The 16,846-nt window shown below is 62.2% G+C and overlaps 1 protein-coding gene across 5 annotated transcripts in view; it reads left to right on the top strand.

Annotated features, from left to right (window-relative positions):
- The window catches only part of IQSEC1 (IQ motif and Sec7 domain ArfGEF 1), a 113,485-nt gene that overhangs the window by 57,904 nt on the left and 38,735 nt on the right, over positions 1 to 16,846 (top strand). For all 5 annotated transcript variants that reach the window (XM_032648796.1, XM_032648798.1, XM_032648797.1 and 2 more), the window contains exon 2: positions 12,788 to 13,079. In XM_032648796.1, the coding sequence (XP_032504687.1) occupies positions 12,788 to 13,079 (292 nt within the window). The remainder of the gene's footprint in view (positions 1 to 12,787; positions 13,080 to 16,846) is intronic.

Here is a 16,846-nt window from a genome sequence, read left to right as displayed (position 1 = left end):
CTGAGGCTTGGGGAGGGTGGCCGGACCCCGGGGTGTGGGCCACCCGCCCATACTCTTGCCGACTCCCGTCGGGACACCGTAGAGTGGTGAGTGCCCTGCAGGGCCGTGTGGGCACTCAGGACCTGGGGTGGGGAGTGCCACGCGGTGGCCCCCACGCCCCACAGCTCGGGTATCCCAACACCGCCCCTCTCCTGATGCGCTCGTGTCCTGAGGAGACCCCGCTCCTGCCCGAGGCCCATCTCGCCAGCAGCGTCTGACAAACAGGGAGATGCTGAATGTTGGCGCAGTTAGCAGGGCTCTAAAAATAGCCTCCCACTCTGAGAAGTTCATTGTTCTGAGTCCTATATTTTTATACGTATATAAAAACCACTTCTGGAGGCCTTGGTGCCAGTAGAGCCAGTCTGCAGCCCGGGAGGCGGGAGGCGGAGCTGAGCTGGACCTCATCCCCGGCAGCGCACACCTCGGGGCAGGGGAGCGGATGCTTTGCGGCCACAGCCCTCTCCCCGGAGGTGATGGGGCAGTCAGGCCAGCGACCTGTCCACCCTCGTCAGGGAGGACGGTGGCTGGGCGGCTTGGGAGGGGCTGTTCCAGGCTCAGGGGCCATCCGAGGGGTCTGCGGGTCACAGAGGCCAAGAGGCGCGGGGGTGGAGACCCAGGGCCGGTGTCAGGGTTGCGAGCCCTCCCTGCAGCTGGACACAGGGTCGGAGTGAACCCCATTTCTCTTGCTTTGGTCTAATTCAGACCTCGGGCTCCCGAAACTGGCCCTGCCCGAGTCCCAGCTAGCTGGGGGTCGGGGGAAGCCCACTGACCACCCCGCCCCGGCCCCTTGGAGAAGCAAGGCAGGGGAGAGGTCCTACCGGGCTGCCAGGTCCTACCTGCTGGGGCCCTCTCCTCTGGTGCTCCTCCAGGACCCTTTCCTGTACTGTTCAGGTGTGCCCAGGTCCCTGCCGGCTCGCACAGCACAGGCCTTCCCTGGAGCGCCAGCCCCTTCAGCCACCGCCCATCCCCTCCTCTCACCCACCCGTCCTCCTCCTGCCCCAGCTCCCTCCCTCCTCCCCTCCGGGCCCTCTCAGCCCCATCCTCAGCCTCCCCAGCTTCTCGGTGGCCTCTGGCTCATCACTGTCCCTGGGACCAGCCCTTCCCCCCATCCCGTCGTCAAGGCCGGCTTGTGCCCCCAAGGGTCACCGCAGGGGAAGGGTGGGGGGAGGCGGAGGCAGTGACTCAGGGGCTGAGGGGCCTGTGCTCCACAGTTAGCGTTCCCTTTCTAGGGTGCCACTGCCATCCATCCCACCCCAGGTAAACCCTAGACCCTCCCTTGGCCTTGCCGCGACCCTGCGGTCCACTGCACCCTCCCTGACAAGCCTTGCAAGGTCCTGAACACTCTGGCTCCTGCTGCCCCGTGTGTGTCCCGCCAGACTGAGCTTTCCCATCCCTTGTGCACACAGCGGACCCTGACCTCCTCCACTGCTTAGCCTCCACACACACAGTGTCCTGAGCCGGGAAGAGCCCTCCCCCGCCACCCGCTGCTCCGCCTGGGGTCCTGGCAGAGGGTTTGTGCCTTCTAGGAAGCTTCCCGCCTCGGGCGCCTGACGCACCCCCATGACTGTTCCTAACGCCATCCGTCGTCATCGTCTGTGTCCCCCCGCGTCCCTGGCCCTGACCTGGGTGTGTCATATAGTTGGCTTCAATTCACGGAATGAAGTGACCAGCCTGGGGGGAGGGGGTTGCACGGGGGCTCCTGGGGGAGGACAGACCTTCCCATGGGCGGCTGCTTTGGGGTCTACATTGCGGTCCCCATGCGTCCCAGCTGCCCCATCCGTGGTTTGGTGAATAAGACTTTTCAGGTCCAGAGAAAATCTTGAGAGAGATTAAAACCGGTGAGGTTTTAAAATCACCATTCTTTTTTTAAAAAAACAAAACTCTGTAGTAAGTTATCTTATTAGCTGTGTGGCTGTGTTTAAAGCCTCAGTAAGGGAGCTGGTCAGGCCAAATCCTTAGGCTTCGGCCTGCAGACGCCACGCCCCTTGGGGGCCCTGGAGGGGACTGAGCCATCAGGCCACTGCTGCAGGGCCCTGGCTGGACTGTTTTACTGTTGGGAACCTGAGGTCAGGCCAGGGGAAGTCACACCTTCGGGGGACTTGGGCCCATGGCTGCGGCTCTGTGCCCTGCGGGGCAGGCGGCCGGCGGGGGCCCAGGGCACTGCAGGTGGCTGCCTCTGAGCTCAGCGATGGAGGCCACGCAGCAATGCGATCTCTTCTGATTTTATCTAAGAAAAGCCAGAAATTCGGGTGAGTGAACACTCCTGGTACCTAGTTCTCACTTGAGAAAGAAAAAGAAGATGGTGGCCACTGCTCTGTGTAGAGCAAACAGAGCCCCGTGAGCTGGACTCGGGCCCTCCGCCTCAGGTGTGCACCTTGCCCGAGGGTGGGCTTCCAGAGCCAGGGCTGTGGGGCGGCGGGAGGGGAGGGGTGTGGCCGGGTCTCTCCTGCTGAGCCCCCGTTTCCTCTGTGTCTGATGCGGGGCTTGGCTTGGTAGTCAGGATTCCAAACAGGCCACAGGTCACAACCAGCCGGGGCTCTTTTTGAAGTCCCGTTTCAGGGGCCGCACTGCTGGCTGACCCTTTGAATTCTCGGGATCTCCAGACTTGGGTGGGAATCGGCTGCCGACTCTCTGAAGGGAATCTAGGGACCAGCCCGGTTTGGGGGCCACGTGCCCCAGGCCCTCTGCAGTTATCTCGTGTCTGTCACCTGGGCACCACCTCGCGAGGGAGGGGTGTCAGTGTCCGGCCAGAGGGTCCTTGTCCCTTTTGAGCCCAAAAGTTAGGAGCGGGGAGGTAGAAAGGCTTCCAGCTTTCCTTTAAAAACCTATTTCTAGGGGCTTCCCTGGTGGCGCAGTGGTTGAGAGTCCGCCTGCCGATGCAGGGGACACGGGTTCGTGCCCCGGTACGGGAAGATCCCACATGCCGCGGAGTGGCTGGGCCCGTGAGCCATGGCCGCTGAGCCTGCGCGTCCGGAGCCTGTGCTCCGCAACGGGCGAAGCCACAGCGGTGAGAGGCCTGTGTACCGCAAAAAATTAAAAAAAAAAAAAAAAAAAAAAAAAAAACCTATTTCTAGACACTCTGAGTCATGTTTGCGTGGATTTTCTGCATTAAAATTGGGACTTTGGGTGTGTTTTGGGTCTCAGTGGCTCCGTATCCCACCATCCCCAACCAGGATCTGAAACCTTATCTGAGGGTTGGGTCCAGCCAACCCGGCTGAGACAGTTTGTTGTAAGTTGGTGCCCACCCGGGCTCAGGTCCCGCTCCCACAGACCTTGCGGTCCACGTGGCAGACAGAGCAGCCCCCAGGGGTCTGGGTTTCTTTAAAAAGGCTTCCCTGGCTTGGTAGGGGTAGTTCAGAGTATGTGCATCTCCTGTGTGCCAGGTGCTGTTCTGGGGCCTAGATGTCACGCGACAGACATTCCCACAGATGGTGGCAAGGCGGTGGCATACCACTGTAGAGACGTATGCCAGCAGGGGAAGATTGGGGGAGGGCTGGGGTCCTCGCTGAGACTCGGGCAGCCTTTGAGCAGAGACCTGCAGGAGGTGAGGGAGTGAGCCAGGTGGACATCTGGGAAAAGACACCAGCAGAGGGAAAGCACGTGCAAAGGCCCTGCGGTTGGAGTGTCGGGAATGTGGAGGAACAGCCAGCAGGCCAGCAGGGTGGGGGTGGGATGGCCAAGGGGGCATGGAGGAAGGGTAAGCAGGGGGACAGCCGGTCCTGCAGAGCCTTCTGGGTCACTGTGAGGCCTTGGCTCTAAGCCCCATGAGGGACAGCAGACGAGGGACCTGGTCCGAGTTGTGTTTTAACAGATCCCAGCTGCTGAATGGAGGGGTAAGAGGGGCCAGATGAGCCTGCTGGAGCGGCTGTGGCCATAAGGCAGGGAAGAGGTGAGGCCTGCGCAGACCGGGCTAGTGGGGGGTAGGCCAAGCAGTCAGGTGCTGGCTCTGTTTTGAAGGTGGAGCGGCCCAATTTGCTGACAGACGGGGAGTTGGGCGTGAGAAAAAGAGAATTGCCAAGAGCGGCCATCAGATTTTTGGCCTGAGCAGCTGGAAGGATGGAGTCGCTATCGGCTGAGATGGGGCGACTGCAGGGGCGGGTGGGGGCCACGCAGGAGCTCAGCGGAGCCTGTGTTCCGGGGGTCTGCTGGGCAGCAAAGAGGGTGCGCCTGGGGCTGGACACGCGTTTACTCAGCTCCTTTGTGATCACCGCAGAGCCTCATTAAAGCAAGTGTAGGAACTGGGTAAAAGCAGGCACTCTCCGGATTCTCCTGAGCCTGCCGAGCCCTAGGGCCGCCTCCAGATTGTCCAGAAAGCTCGTCATCTCCCTCGTTTTGGATATGGGGCTCCTCGTTAAGCGGCCAAAAGGGACCTTGGATGTTTAGGTGGGCGTTGAGGTGGATGTGGCTCCCGCCTCCCCCAGCCCCTCTGTCTGAGGCCTCGGCGGGGTCTGGAGGCCCTGCGTGCTCCCCGTGGACTTGCCCGCCCGGCCCTCCATCCACCCTCCCCAGGTTTCCACCAGCCCTGCAGCCCTCCTGAGGTCCTTCTAGGTCACACTGACCCAACCTGCCCACCAGGGGAGGTGCCTAGCATTACCCGGCCTCAGTCTAGGGGGTGCCCAGCTTCTCCTCCCTGGGAGGGAAGGGCTTAGGGGTGTCCGCCGGGATCCGTAAGTCCCTTCGGTTGCCAGCTAGGCATCCGTCTTCACTGAGGACCACTTACCAACTGTGGTCCAGGCTGCGAGGCTTTAGTCCTCCCTGGAGATGCTGCCTCCACCCAGACCAGGGAGGAGGGTGGGTGAGCAGTGTAGGTGCGTCCTCCCCGGTCCCCTGGGGAAGCCCTCTGCCCCCGTCTTGCTGGCACACCAGCTCTTTGTCCCTTTACACACTCACTTCTCCCTTCACATCCACCCCGTGTCCTTGTGTGCTGTTCCTCGGGGCCAGGCATGTGTCAGTGGGAAAGACTGGGAGGATGGCCTTCACTTGCATCCTGACTCTGCTTCAAGCTCTGCGTCCTTGGGCGAGCCCTGAACCCTGAGTCTCCATTTTCCCGTCAGCGGGGCCACGGCAGGGATTAAATACATGCACTTAGCTTGTGCCAGGGCTCCCACGTGGCACGCTGGGTGGGTGTATGTGGGTGACGGCCCACCCCAAGCCACAGCAGTCCCTGAAGACTGGTTTTCCAGACCCTAATGGAACGCCTGCACTGCCCCGAGGCAGCCCTTCCCCAGTAGCTGAACTGCTAAACGCCTCACCTCCTGAAGCCTCTGAGCTGCCTTCACACTGCCTGTGGCCCCTCAGACCTGCCTGCCCTTGTTGCCCCAGGATGGAGGACACGGCCACCAGTTCCTTGCCCCCTTCCCCTCCCCTCCAGACCGTGCCCTGGTCTGCCTGCGTTCCTCCCCCAGAAGCTAGTGCAGAGCAAGACCGTCCCCTCCCCGTTCTGGGCGACACACCTGTTAACGTGGCCTAGGCAGCAGAGTCACAGGAGCCCAGGGGGAGCTTGCGAGGCCACGCGTCAGTTGTCTCTGGCCTGGACTCCCTTTCTGGAAATCAGAAACCCTGAACAGAGCCCTGGACGTCTAACCACGGGCAGACCTGCAGATCGCTCTTCCTCTGTGTGGGGCCGGCCCACTCGGAAGAGGGTGGCTTTTCCGTGTCATGTGACCACAGCTGGCACCACGCAGCCCGGGCTGGCTTATCTCATGACCATGCACGACTCCGAGAGCCCCAGGCCCTGAACCCCAGCTCTGCCCCCGGCATGTCAACCGCACCCGCTTTCTCTGGGCCGCCAACTGGCAGGTGCACCCGCCTGGGGTCAGGTCCCCCGCATGGGTGACCTTGGCCCAGTGACTCAGCTCCACCAGCCCCACGTTCCTCATCTACAGAAGGGACAGTGGCCTAGCACCCACCCGCCCTCACCGTCTCGGTCCCCAGGGATGGTGGTTGGGTTACAGGCCACGTAGGTTAAACACCCAACACAGCTCCTGTACCCAGCAGGTTTACAGAGGAGAGTTGCTGCCGTATAACCAAACCCGTGTGTGTGTGTGTGTGTGTGTGTGTGTGTGTGTGTTTCACTCAGAAGTCATAGAAGCACAGGGCGTACGTCTGTCGTCTCTGAGGCCAGGCTACCTGGGTTCTGATTTCACTCGTGAGCTGTGTGACCTCAGGATGGGCCCAACCTCTCTGTGCCTATGGGGTGTGTTGGGTGGTCAAGAGGACTAAATGAGCTTCACGTACAGCTTAGAACACCACTGACTATGCAGACATTAGTATTATTTCTGTCATCGGCATCGTCAGTGTTGGGGGTGAGCAGCGGGTTCCTGCTTCTGCCCGAGCCTCCTCTAACATCTTTCTTAAGAAAAGTCATTCATGACCTCACAGGCCATAATTAGACATCCGTGGCTCAAGAGGCCGAGGGCCCCCTGCCCTGACTCTCCCCAGCTAGAGTCAGGATGTGGCGTCTCGGCTGTGGGGCCTGGGCCCCTTTCTAGGACCCTCCTGCCTTCCCCTGGGAGCCCCTCACCCGCATCCGTGGCTCAGTGCTGCAGGGGGTGTCCGCAGAAGGAGGGGCCCTATAGCAGGCAGGGTAGGTGACCCACTTCTAACTGCTGGCACATGCAGGCAAGGCCCTGTCAGGCAGAGAATAACTGGAGACAGCAACCAGAAAGCGCTTTTATGAGCCGAGCAACTTTTAAGGACTTTTCCCGTACCGACTCTGTAAAGGCTCACAGCAGGCATGTGAAGTTGGCTCTCTAATCGCCCCCATTTTACAGGAAAGGAAACTGAGGCACGGAAGGATTCCTGCCTGTGGTCACACAGCTGGTGAGCAGTGGAGCCAGAATTCCAGCCCAGACGTCTGGCTAGGAGGCGGCGGCCAGGAGCCCGTCCAGCCCCTCGCTTGGCAGAGAGGAGACGGAGAGGCTTCAAATGTGTCCTCTGTTCTTATGTGGTTTCCATCATCCCAGGGCTGTCGGAAGCTCCGGGCGCTGTGATCCAGCCATTTCCCCACGTAAACATAACACAGACCAGCCTCTAGTGCAAGAAGACATGTTTGGAAAACTAGAGAAGGGGGAGGAGGAGCCCGGGGTAACTCGGCGACGCAGAGCTCGGCGTCCCCAGGCTGGTGTGGGTAGGGCCGGGCCACTGTGGCCGCCTCTGTGTGCAGCTCCCCTACACATACAGCCCCCTCCTGCTCTGTAGCCTCGGGGCCCCGTTGTGCATGTGCGGAGCTTGGCCTCTCGGGAAGGAGCCAGTCTTGGGTCGCGGGCTTTGCCGGAGGCTGAGGCTTTCAGGGACTGAGCCCTCACAGAGCAGAACTCCCAGTGGGGTGGATGGACCCCACACACACTCGCCCAGGTGATCTCCACGGTGACCGGGAGTGCGGGAGCGGGGGCCGCTGCAGGCGGGGGTGGCCTTGTAGGGGAAATGGGAGTTGAGCTGATACCTGCGTGTGGCCTCAGAGGCCAAGAAATGCAAGTGAAGGGCAGCGGGGTGCAGATGGATGGCGGCTTCTAGCCAGTGCAGGAGTCCTTCAGCCACACCTCTGACAGGTGTCTGACCTGCCGCAGCTTGCACACCTCCAGTGACGGGGAGCTCATCACCTCCAGAGCAGCCCTGACCACATGAGAGCATTTTTTCTCGAGCAGGGCGATGCAGGTCACAGTTCTGTCTGCAGCAGGATCTGCTCTGTCCTCTGCCTGTCAGCCCGTCAGAGGCTTGACCGCAGGCCTCATATCCCCTCTGGCTGCTGCTCTCCTGGCTACACGGTCTCAGCCCTTGGTGGGAGGTCGCCTTGTGCTGTAATTGGGGTTGGCAGACGGGGCCTCTCTCGCCCCCAGCTGGCGTCCATCGTGGTCGTGTGGTGCGCCGTGCTGGCAGATGTGCAGAAGGGAGTCTGTGATGGATTAGCGATGTCTGTCCTGGGCTGGCGGGAGAAGGTGGGAGCGAAAGCGCCCAGGCTTGAGAACCCATCTGGGGCTCAGACGGTCTTCTGCTATGATCCGATACCTGTAATGGACGGTAGGGCTGGGTCTGCTTCTGGCTTTTTGCTCGTTCTTGTTAGTGGCCGGCTTCTTGGCTTATATTAAACTCAGGTCAGCCAAAAAGGTCCCCCAGTCTTTTTCATAAGAACAGCCATCAAGCTAAACCTTCCCCCACCTTGACGTTATTTCCAGCATATTGATACATAATTAATTTAAATCAATCCCTTGTTGACAGGCATTTAGATTATTTCCAAGTTTTTATAATTAGAAACAACACTGCGGTGGAATTCCTTGTACTCGCCTCTTTGCGTATTGGTCTTATTTCCTTCGCGTGGATCTCCAGAAAAGGGATTGCTGGATCAGGAGCGTTTTCTCAGAGTGCTGGCACCAGGCTTAACTGTCATGGAACGTCCCAGAAACTCTAAACTGTCAGGGAATGGCAGGGACTTGGGAAGGCGCCTGCCCATTCCTAGATTTGCACATGGCCCGAATTCCTAGATTTGCACATGATCACGAATTCCAGTGTGCAGCTGAGGACCGACTCGGGGGTGTCCGGTCCTGGCTGACGGACAAAGGCTTTGGGAGAAGCTTCCCCAAGAGAGAAAGAGGACCTGGGTGGCGACAGGTGGAGCTCCCGTCCGTCGAGCGCGGTGGTGAGGAAGACGCGTGCAGGGCAGGCTGGGAGCCGGGCCACAGATCTGTGTCCCTGGGGCAGCCTGCAGTGGGCATCCTGCTGTAGGGTGCCTCTTCTGCTCAGGGGACAGACCCTGCTCCCCCAGGAAGGAGCTGGGGGCAGAGGCGAGTGCTAACCAGGACAGAGGGGCTTCGAGCCCTGAGCTCCAGGATGTGGGTAAACGTCTCCATGGGTTCAGGTCAGGCATCTGCAGGACTGAAGGTCGATGACCAGGTCTAGCCGCTGCCCTGAAATATTTAGAGCAGCGTGTCCTGAGAGCATCTGTTGCTGCCCGTGCTTGTCATCAGCAGGCATTTCACGTCAGACGTTGTCCTTGTGTTCACCAGGGGTTTGGCTCTGGTTAAGGAGACTCTCTCGGTGTCTAATACTGTGTCGCTTGTGTTTGGGACCATGAAGGAGTGACGTTCTCTGGCTCAAGACGGGTTCTTGCACTACGTGCCCTGCTCGCTTTTGTCCACTCATTTCTTGGAGGGCAGTGAGTCATGCTGGTTGCAGTAGGATGGCCTGGCCATTTCTCATCGGGATGGTTTGAGGTTTGGATTTGGGGCGTGCAAGGGCTGCCACATTGCACAGCTCAGGGGACCCCATTCACGTAGATTCGGCAGGACTTGGTGACAGATGGAATGGGGTGAGGCCCCATTCCGTCGGTCCCCAAGGGGGGTTTGGCCGTCGGGGAGGGGCTAACTTGGTGACTCCGCTCAGGACTCTGGCTCCGTCACTGCGTGGTGATGGGCGGCCGTCACCGGTTAGGTTTGGGGCAGGTGGGATGTACCGGCGGGGGTGATGTAAGAAGCCACGTTCCGGGACCGGCAGGTGGCTGGCCTGGGAAGTGCCTGCACTCACTCGGCAGGTGTCGCTGGGCCCCGTGAGTCTGGCGCATGTGTCAGCATTTGGGGAGCGTCAGCCAGCAACGCAGAAAAATGACCCATGTCCTCACAGGGCTCCGGTACTGATGTGGGGGGCAGACGGCAAAGGAAAGACAGGAAGAATACATCACACTCTACAGCGTGCTGGTGGGCAGACCACTGAGTGTGGGACTAGGGATGCTGGGGAGAGGGCTGTGTGGTTTTAACCTGGGCGAGTAGTGGGGGCCTCATTGGAAGGTGGCACTGAGTAGAGACCCAAGGGAGGTGAAGGTGTGGTGCGTGCTGAGATCCGGGGAACGGCGTTCCAGGCAGACGGAACAGCCAGGGCAAAGGCCCTGAGGCCCGCCTGGCCCCTGGAGGAGGGAGGAAGGAAGCCAGTGAGGCTGGAATAGAATGATCAGGCGGAAGAGGGGCCGGCGTGCAGTCAGCCGGGGTCAGGCCTGAAGGGCATTGCAAGAAGGACGGTGTCTTCCCAGTGTGACGGGGAGCAGGGAGGCCCTCGATGTGGCTCCCGTTCGGTCAGGATTGCTCTGACTGCCGTGGGGAGAAGAGAGGCCGGGGCATGAGTGATAATCCGGGGAGCCACGGTGGCGGTGGCCTGGAACACCTGCTGACAAGTGGGCAGGTAGGGGTGTTTCGAAGGTCGGGCTCACAGGGGAGAGGAGGCTGCAGGTGACTGTCAGCCCCTTCTCTTGGCCTGGAAGGAGGCCTGGCCCTCTCCGCCAGGCACCTTCTGAAACCTGCTGGCTTGAGACGGTCAGGAGCCAGGTCATGGGCAGAGCAGGAACCCCGGGCTGGCACAGCCCCAGAAAGCCCTGGCGTCCCCCCAAGCACCTCCATCCCCATCCGATCCCGAGTGCGCCCCTCCTGCTGGGGCCCAGCCTCCACACGGAGGGACTCCGCACAGATGTCTTGTCCATGAGCTCAGGCGGGCGGCCAGGCCTGGCCCCTCCGCAGGGCAGAGCACGGCCGTGGGTCGGGGGCAGTCCCCTGCCTGTCCTTCCTCAGCTCCCTCTGCCCCAGAGCAGCCCGGCCCGGCCCACTGCGGGGGGATAGGGGGACGGCCTTTCACCTGTTGACACCTGTTCACGTCGCTCCGAGATCAGGTGAGCGCGGGCGGGGTAAGGGTAAGGGGCCAAGCCCCTTCCCTGTGAGGGTGGACACCCCCTTTGTCGGGGGGTGTCGGGCGCTGGGGGAGAGTCCAGGCCCCCAGCAGGAGGGGCCCGTGAGGCACGGAGGGACTTCCCTCTCGGACCTGCACAGAACCCGCCCTGTCTCCGTGGCCTCTGCAGACTCAGGGCTCAGAGATGATTTAAAGTCCTGGCGAGCTGAGCCCCAGCTGCTTCTCCTCAAGGACACGGTTCTGTTTGCTGTCACCCTCTTGCTGGGAAAGACAGAAGAGGCTCTGACAGAAGTGCTTCCAGGGGAGGCGTGGCGCAGGCCGGGGCTCCGGTCGGCCGCGGGCACCTCCGGGGCGTCCATCGCCTCTGGGGCCCGTGGGCTCCTTCACTCTCCCCTCCAGCTGTCCGTCCCGGGTGGTGGGCCTTATCAGGAGAACGGGAGAGTCTGCAGTGCTGCCCGTCCCTGTCCCCGTCCGCCACCCCACACAGACCCACGAGGCCCCGAGGAAGCTGCTGCCGGGTGACCACGAGCGGCCAAGGAGGGTCTCGAGTGGTGGTGGGCCTGGGGCACCGAGAGCGGCCCACCTGGGTCACGGACAGGGGCCAGGCCTTGCAATGAGCGTGAGCCCTTGACTCACAGCCGCATTGAGGCCAGGCACCCAGGACTCTTCCCCGCGGAAGGACCCTCATCACACCCCAGCTCCTGGGCACCGGCTGGGATGTCCTCTGCTGCAGGAGACCCGCTGTGTGTCCCCGCGGGCCAGAGCGGAAGGCCTGCACTCTTCTTAGACGGCCTGCCGGGCAGCACGTGCTGGGCTTTACAGCCAGGCGGGCTGGGGTGTGCTGGCTCCAGGGCCTCCGTGCCCATGCCCCCTCCCCAGGAGGCACGTTACACGCTGGGCAGTTGGCTCTGCAGGCCCTGGGACCCGTGGGGACAGTGGGAGAGGAGCTGGGCAGCTGGGCTGGTCACAGAGGCTGCTGAATGCAGGGCGTTCCCACTGTTCTGAAGGCAGGACTCTGGAGGACGGACTGTAGCTCACGGGGTCTGTGAGCCCTTCCCTCCTCTGGGCCACTTCCAGAGGGACCCCACCCTGGCCCCAGGGATCCGATGGACCGGGGAGTGGCAGGGCGCCTCGGGAGAGGCCTCCAGAAGCTGCCAGAAACTCGGTTGCACGTTTCCCCCTGCTCTCTGTGTCCCAAGTCTTCTAAGGTCATGAGTTCGGGTTGAGTAAGCCACCCCTCTGTCCCCGCACCAGGCACTTAGAAGGTTGAGGGATCTGTCTGCACAGGCCTGGGACGAGGGCGGTGGGGTGGAGGGGAGCCCCCGGTGTTGGGCTTTAATCCTAACTCACCTACGTTCTACCTGTGCAACCTCGGACAAAGCCTGTGCTGTGTGGGCCTCAGTCTCCTCACCTGGAAAAGGGGTTAATAATCTGTCCTCTGGAGGGCTAATCTCGCCTTCAGGGACCCCGGTCAGTTTGATTAGGACCCTCATGACCTCATTTTAACTCAATTACCTCCTTAAAGACAATCTCCAAATGCAGACACATTCTAAGGTGCTGGCTGTTAGGGCTTGAAGTATGCAAATGTTGGTGGGGAGGGACCAGTTCAGCCCATAACAAACACCAGCACAATGCCTGACTCTCCCGTAGGTCTGCAGTGAAGACTCATTTTGTTAATTATTGTTTTTTTGTTTGTTTGTTTGTTTTTTAAAAGAGTGGTTTACTTATTAAACCAGGCAGTGGGAGTGAGGGAGTGGAGGGGGCGGGACCCGCTGTCCGTCAGTGAATGTCACTAGGCATCTGCTCTGGGCCGGGCCCGCTCGAGGCCCTGGGCTCGTCAGTGGACCCACGGGGCCGACCTTCCCGTGGGAGACGCACAGTGAACAGAGTCCTTCAGGGAGGGGTGTTGGCTGTGAGGAGGGGCGAGCTGTACAGAGAAAGTGGAATCACCACAAGGGGAGGCGAGGGTCACGGCCCTCGGCCTCCGCCGCCCCTGGGGACCACCTGTAGGAGGGTGGGGGGACGCCTGCGGGGCCCTGGGCTCTGGTTTCCCGCTCACCGGAGGCCCGTCCTCTCTCTGCAGTGTCGAGGGCGAGGCCCCCAGCAGCGAGACTGGCACGTCGCTGGACAGCCCCTCCGCCTACCACCAGGGCCCCTCGGCGCCCGGCTCCGGCCTGGGCCCGGACCACTCCGAGCACACGCCAGGGGGCGCCTATGGGCTGTATGCGGGGCCGCCCGGGCAGCAGCGCACGCGGAGGCCCAAGCTGCAGCACTCGACCTCCATCCTGCGCAAGCAGGCCGAGGAGGAGGCTATCAAGCGCTCACGGTCCCTCTCCGAGAGCTATGAGCTCTCCTCCGACCTGCAGGACAAGCAGGTAGGCGGCCGGCCACGCGGGCCACGGGGGAGAGGCGTTGGGGTTGGGGGAGGCTGCGGTGCCTGCGCGGCCTCGGACGACGCGGCCCTTTGCTGGGGCCGCCCAGGGCCGCGGGGGACCCCGTGTGCTCCACAGCCGCGCCCAGGCAGGGGCTGTTCCCCGCGGACGTGGCCTCTGCCTCAGCCCGGGCTGGCTCCTCCCGAAACGCGGAGGGTTCCGAGGGAAGGAGCCGATGTGGGACGTTCCTGTCCGGCCTCGGCCTCTGCCCGGTTCACAGCCCTCCTCGCTGGGCTCCGGGGCCCACGCTGGGTGTCAGGACCTGGTGCCGCCAGTGCGCGTGGCTTCCGTGGCGGCCGTTGAGGTCCTGGGATCCAGGGAGAGAGCTGAACCTTGGGAGGTCTGCAGGAGGGGCCCTTGGGGAGGGGACGGTCAGTTCAGGGAAAGAGCACGTGCTCTGAACCGAAGAGCGAGTCCGTCCCCAGCCAGTGAGGCCAGGCTGTTCATTCCACCCCTCAGTGTACAGCCCCGTGTCCTGGGGGAAATCGCCTCCTTGCAGGTTGCCCTTCCTCCCTGGAGCCTTGGCCCAGACCCACTGTGGGGCTGGCACGTGTGTACAGAGCGACAGGCATGCATGACATGCTCGCTTGGCCTCTTAGGTTGATGGGAGAGAGGGGAGGGGTCCCGGTTGGGTGGCAGGTGGGGGGCAGAGGGAGTGAGAGCTCGTGAGGGGCCAGAGGCTCCTCACTCCCAGCCCCTCAGAGTGCAGGCACGTAGCAGGCACTGTACCGAGAATTCTTGTGTGAAGTTCTGACAGAAAGCTCCAGGCTTCAGGAGCACCCCCAGGCTGCCGGCGTGCGGGGCCGGCCTGCCTGTCGCCGTCCCCAGCTCCTATGCCCTGAGCTGTGCACAGTCTCCTTGTGAGCCCGGGTGGCTGCCTCTGCCCCGGCCTGGCTGCAGGACCTGCCCGGCAGCCCCTCAGACGCCAGGCTGCAGAAGTCGCCCTGCCCTCTCACCTCCCACACCTACCCTGGCCTGGACCCTCTGTTTGCTCCCCAGTCTAACTGTTTGTCTCTTACAGAGCAGAGGTCCGGGCCTGGTGTAGCCCCAGACTTCTGCGGGGAGCGGTGCGGTGTGTGGGTACTGCCCAGGGCGGGTCTTCCCCCGACACGGTCCGTACCGGCCCCCTCTCCCTGTTCTTGGCGCTGCCCTGTGGCCGTGGACAGCCCTGCCTACCTGCCCTGGTCTTCATCTGTCTGCCAGTGAGTTGGGACTGACGGGGGGGTGGGGCCCACAAGTGGCCAAAGCCTGAAGCGGATGATCCCCGTCAGGCAAATATTGGGGAGCAGACAGACCCCTGGCCTCGTGGCGCTTGGCCTCGTGGCCAGGCCCACGGCAGGGGCCTCTGTTCCATTTATCAGTTTCGCCCATGGCCAAAGTGGATCACAAACAGTTTATAGTAACAAACGTCTGCAGCAGGACCATTAAAATAGAAGTGGGAAAGGTTAAAACTTCAGAGAGGCCTGTGGAGGTAGTCATATGCTTCCTGCAGCCTTAATGTGGCCACAGCTCTTCATTTTCATCCCTCGCACATTAGCCCGATGCCCACCATGTGCCAGACCCCGTGCTGGGCGCCGGGGAGTCACCAGGGAACAGAGTGCAGGCCCAGCCCTCAAGCGGACGCTGTGGTCCAGAGACAGGTTAACAGTAAAGACACAGGTTAATTCCAGAGCGTGATACAAACTCCGGGGATGAAGAAAGAGGGGAGAGAAGCTGAGCACCTGTGGGAGGAGACAGCTTGGATGAGGTGCGGGGGACCTCTCCAAGGTGGTATCAGAACTGGGTCTTCCAGGAAGAGGTAACAGCAGGCACGAAGGCCAGAGGCAGAACCACTTGGTGGAAAGGATGGCCGGGAAGAGGGGAGGGGTGGGGAGGTGATGCTGAGGGCCACCGAGCATTCGACTCTCTGCTGAGCCTCCTGGCAGTCAAGGTGAAAATAGGAACAGAACAGATGACCCAGGAGTTTCCAGCTGAAGGTAGGGTGCCCGGTTCCACGAGGGGGTAGAGTCTGGGTAACGCAGAGCCCCATTTTAGTGGAAGGAGCCCAGTGCAAGGTCGTGCAGTGCCTGCTGGCCCTCAGCCTCCGCACCTCCTGGCAGTTTCCTGTCTGAGCAGGAGGCCTGAGTTGGCAAGGGTGGCACTTCAGCTTTGTGGGAGGGTGAGCCTCTCAGCTCCTCGTCCCCTCACTTGTCAGAGCCTCTGCCCGCCTCTGCAGGGGGCGGGGGACTTCCTGGGGTCCCTCTGCAGACCAGACGCTGTGTCAGGTGAGGGTGATGCCCAGCAGGCGAGCACAGACAGGTTGGGGTCCCTGCCCTGCACCCCCATTTAGCGTTCAGACTGGGCCTTGGGTTGGTTCTGGCCCGGAAGGAAGAATGAGTGGCCACAGTGGGCCCGGGAGCTGAGTAGGAGCGGACCTGGGTCTGTGTGTCCCCTGGGGGGAGGCCGGGAGGAGGGGCTGAGGGGGCTTTGCCGACGCAGCACAGAGCCCACGTCTGCCTTCCCAAAGTCCCTCCTGTCCCCACCCAGACTTGGGGAACGGTCTCAGGCCAGGAGCGTCGCCCCCGGGGTCGCGAGATCCAGAGTCAGAAGGCGACAAGGAGCCGTGGAGCGCACTCTGACCTGTGCGGTGCCCCTCCTCCTCCTCCCCACACGAGGGGCCCGGAGCCCAGGCCTTGGAGGGCGGAGAGGAGAGGGCTTCCCAGAGCTCAGCCGTGGGTCCTCTGCCGGCGCCGTGGGCTTTCAGAGCTCCACTCCAAACCCAGAAAACAGACTCTGCTCACAGATGCGGAAGTGAGGTCATCTCTCTGGATGCCGTTCAGTAACTTCAGGACGAGAGGAAAAACAGACCCGCCCTGGCTGACTCCAGGGCCCGGCTTTGAAAAGTCATTTTGATCCTCACCCCGCCCCCCCAACTCCTCTCGTGCGAGGGGCCGCTCTGCCCTGCCTGCCGCTCCCCCTCCCCCGGAGAGCTGCATGTCTGTGTCGCGGGCGGGGCTGGGGGGGCGAGCTGGCATCCCTCAGGGAGACCAGGACCCACCCTGAGTCCTGAGTGAGGCACGGAGCCCCCCTCCCCCTTCCGGCCCACCCTCGTTTGCCCCACTCAGCCATGGCCTGGGGTTTGCTCAGTGACGCGTGTGCCTCTGTTCTGGATGGCCTTGGCCTATTGAGGGTGGGGACCTTGTCCCTCTGCCACCACCGGTGTGGGCGTGGCGCCTGCATGGAGCAGACAGCGGTGCTCTGCCCCCTCGGGATGTGAGCACGCCTCACTCCCAGGGACCCGAGGCCTTTCCACCCACATCGGGGGCCACTCTGCCCAGCACCCAAGGGCTCAGCTTGGCCGACCAGCCAGCTCCCTATCCTGGGCTTTCCCGGGTTCTGAAGAGCGGGCTCTGGCCTCACTCGGGAAGCAGGCACGGGGAGCGGCCCTTGGGGGCTATCCGGAGTCCTCGGCCAGCATGAGCCTGGGACTTCACAGGCCCACGTGGCACACGGGAGTCCCAGTGCCCCTGCCTGCATGCAGCCCGGCCCCATCACCAGGCTCACAGAGCCTGCTCTGCGTTTGGAGGCCTCCAGGGGTGTGCTGGGCCTCTTTTCTGGGCCTCAGTTTCCCCATCTGTCACAGAGGGGACTTGGGGCCCCCCACAAACTGTCTACACCTCCCAGGAGTGCGGCTGAGGGTCCTGCACCTCCTCAGCCCCCAGCCGGCATGT

This window comes from Phocoena sinus, chromosome 11 (assembly GCF_008692025.1).
Source record: "Phocoena sinus isolate mPhoSin1 chromosome 11, mPhoSin1.pri, whole genome shotgun sequence".
NCBI lineage: Eukaryota > Metazoa > Chordata > Mammalia > Artiodactyla > Phocoenidae > Phocoena > Phocoena sinus.
This window is presented reverse-complemented; position numbering and strand designations above follow the sequence as displayed.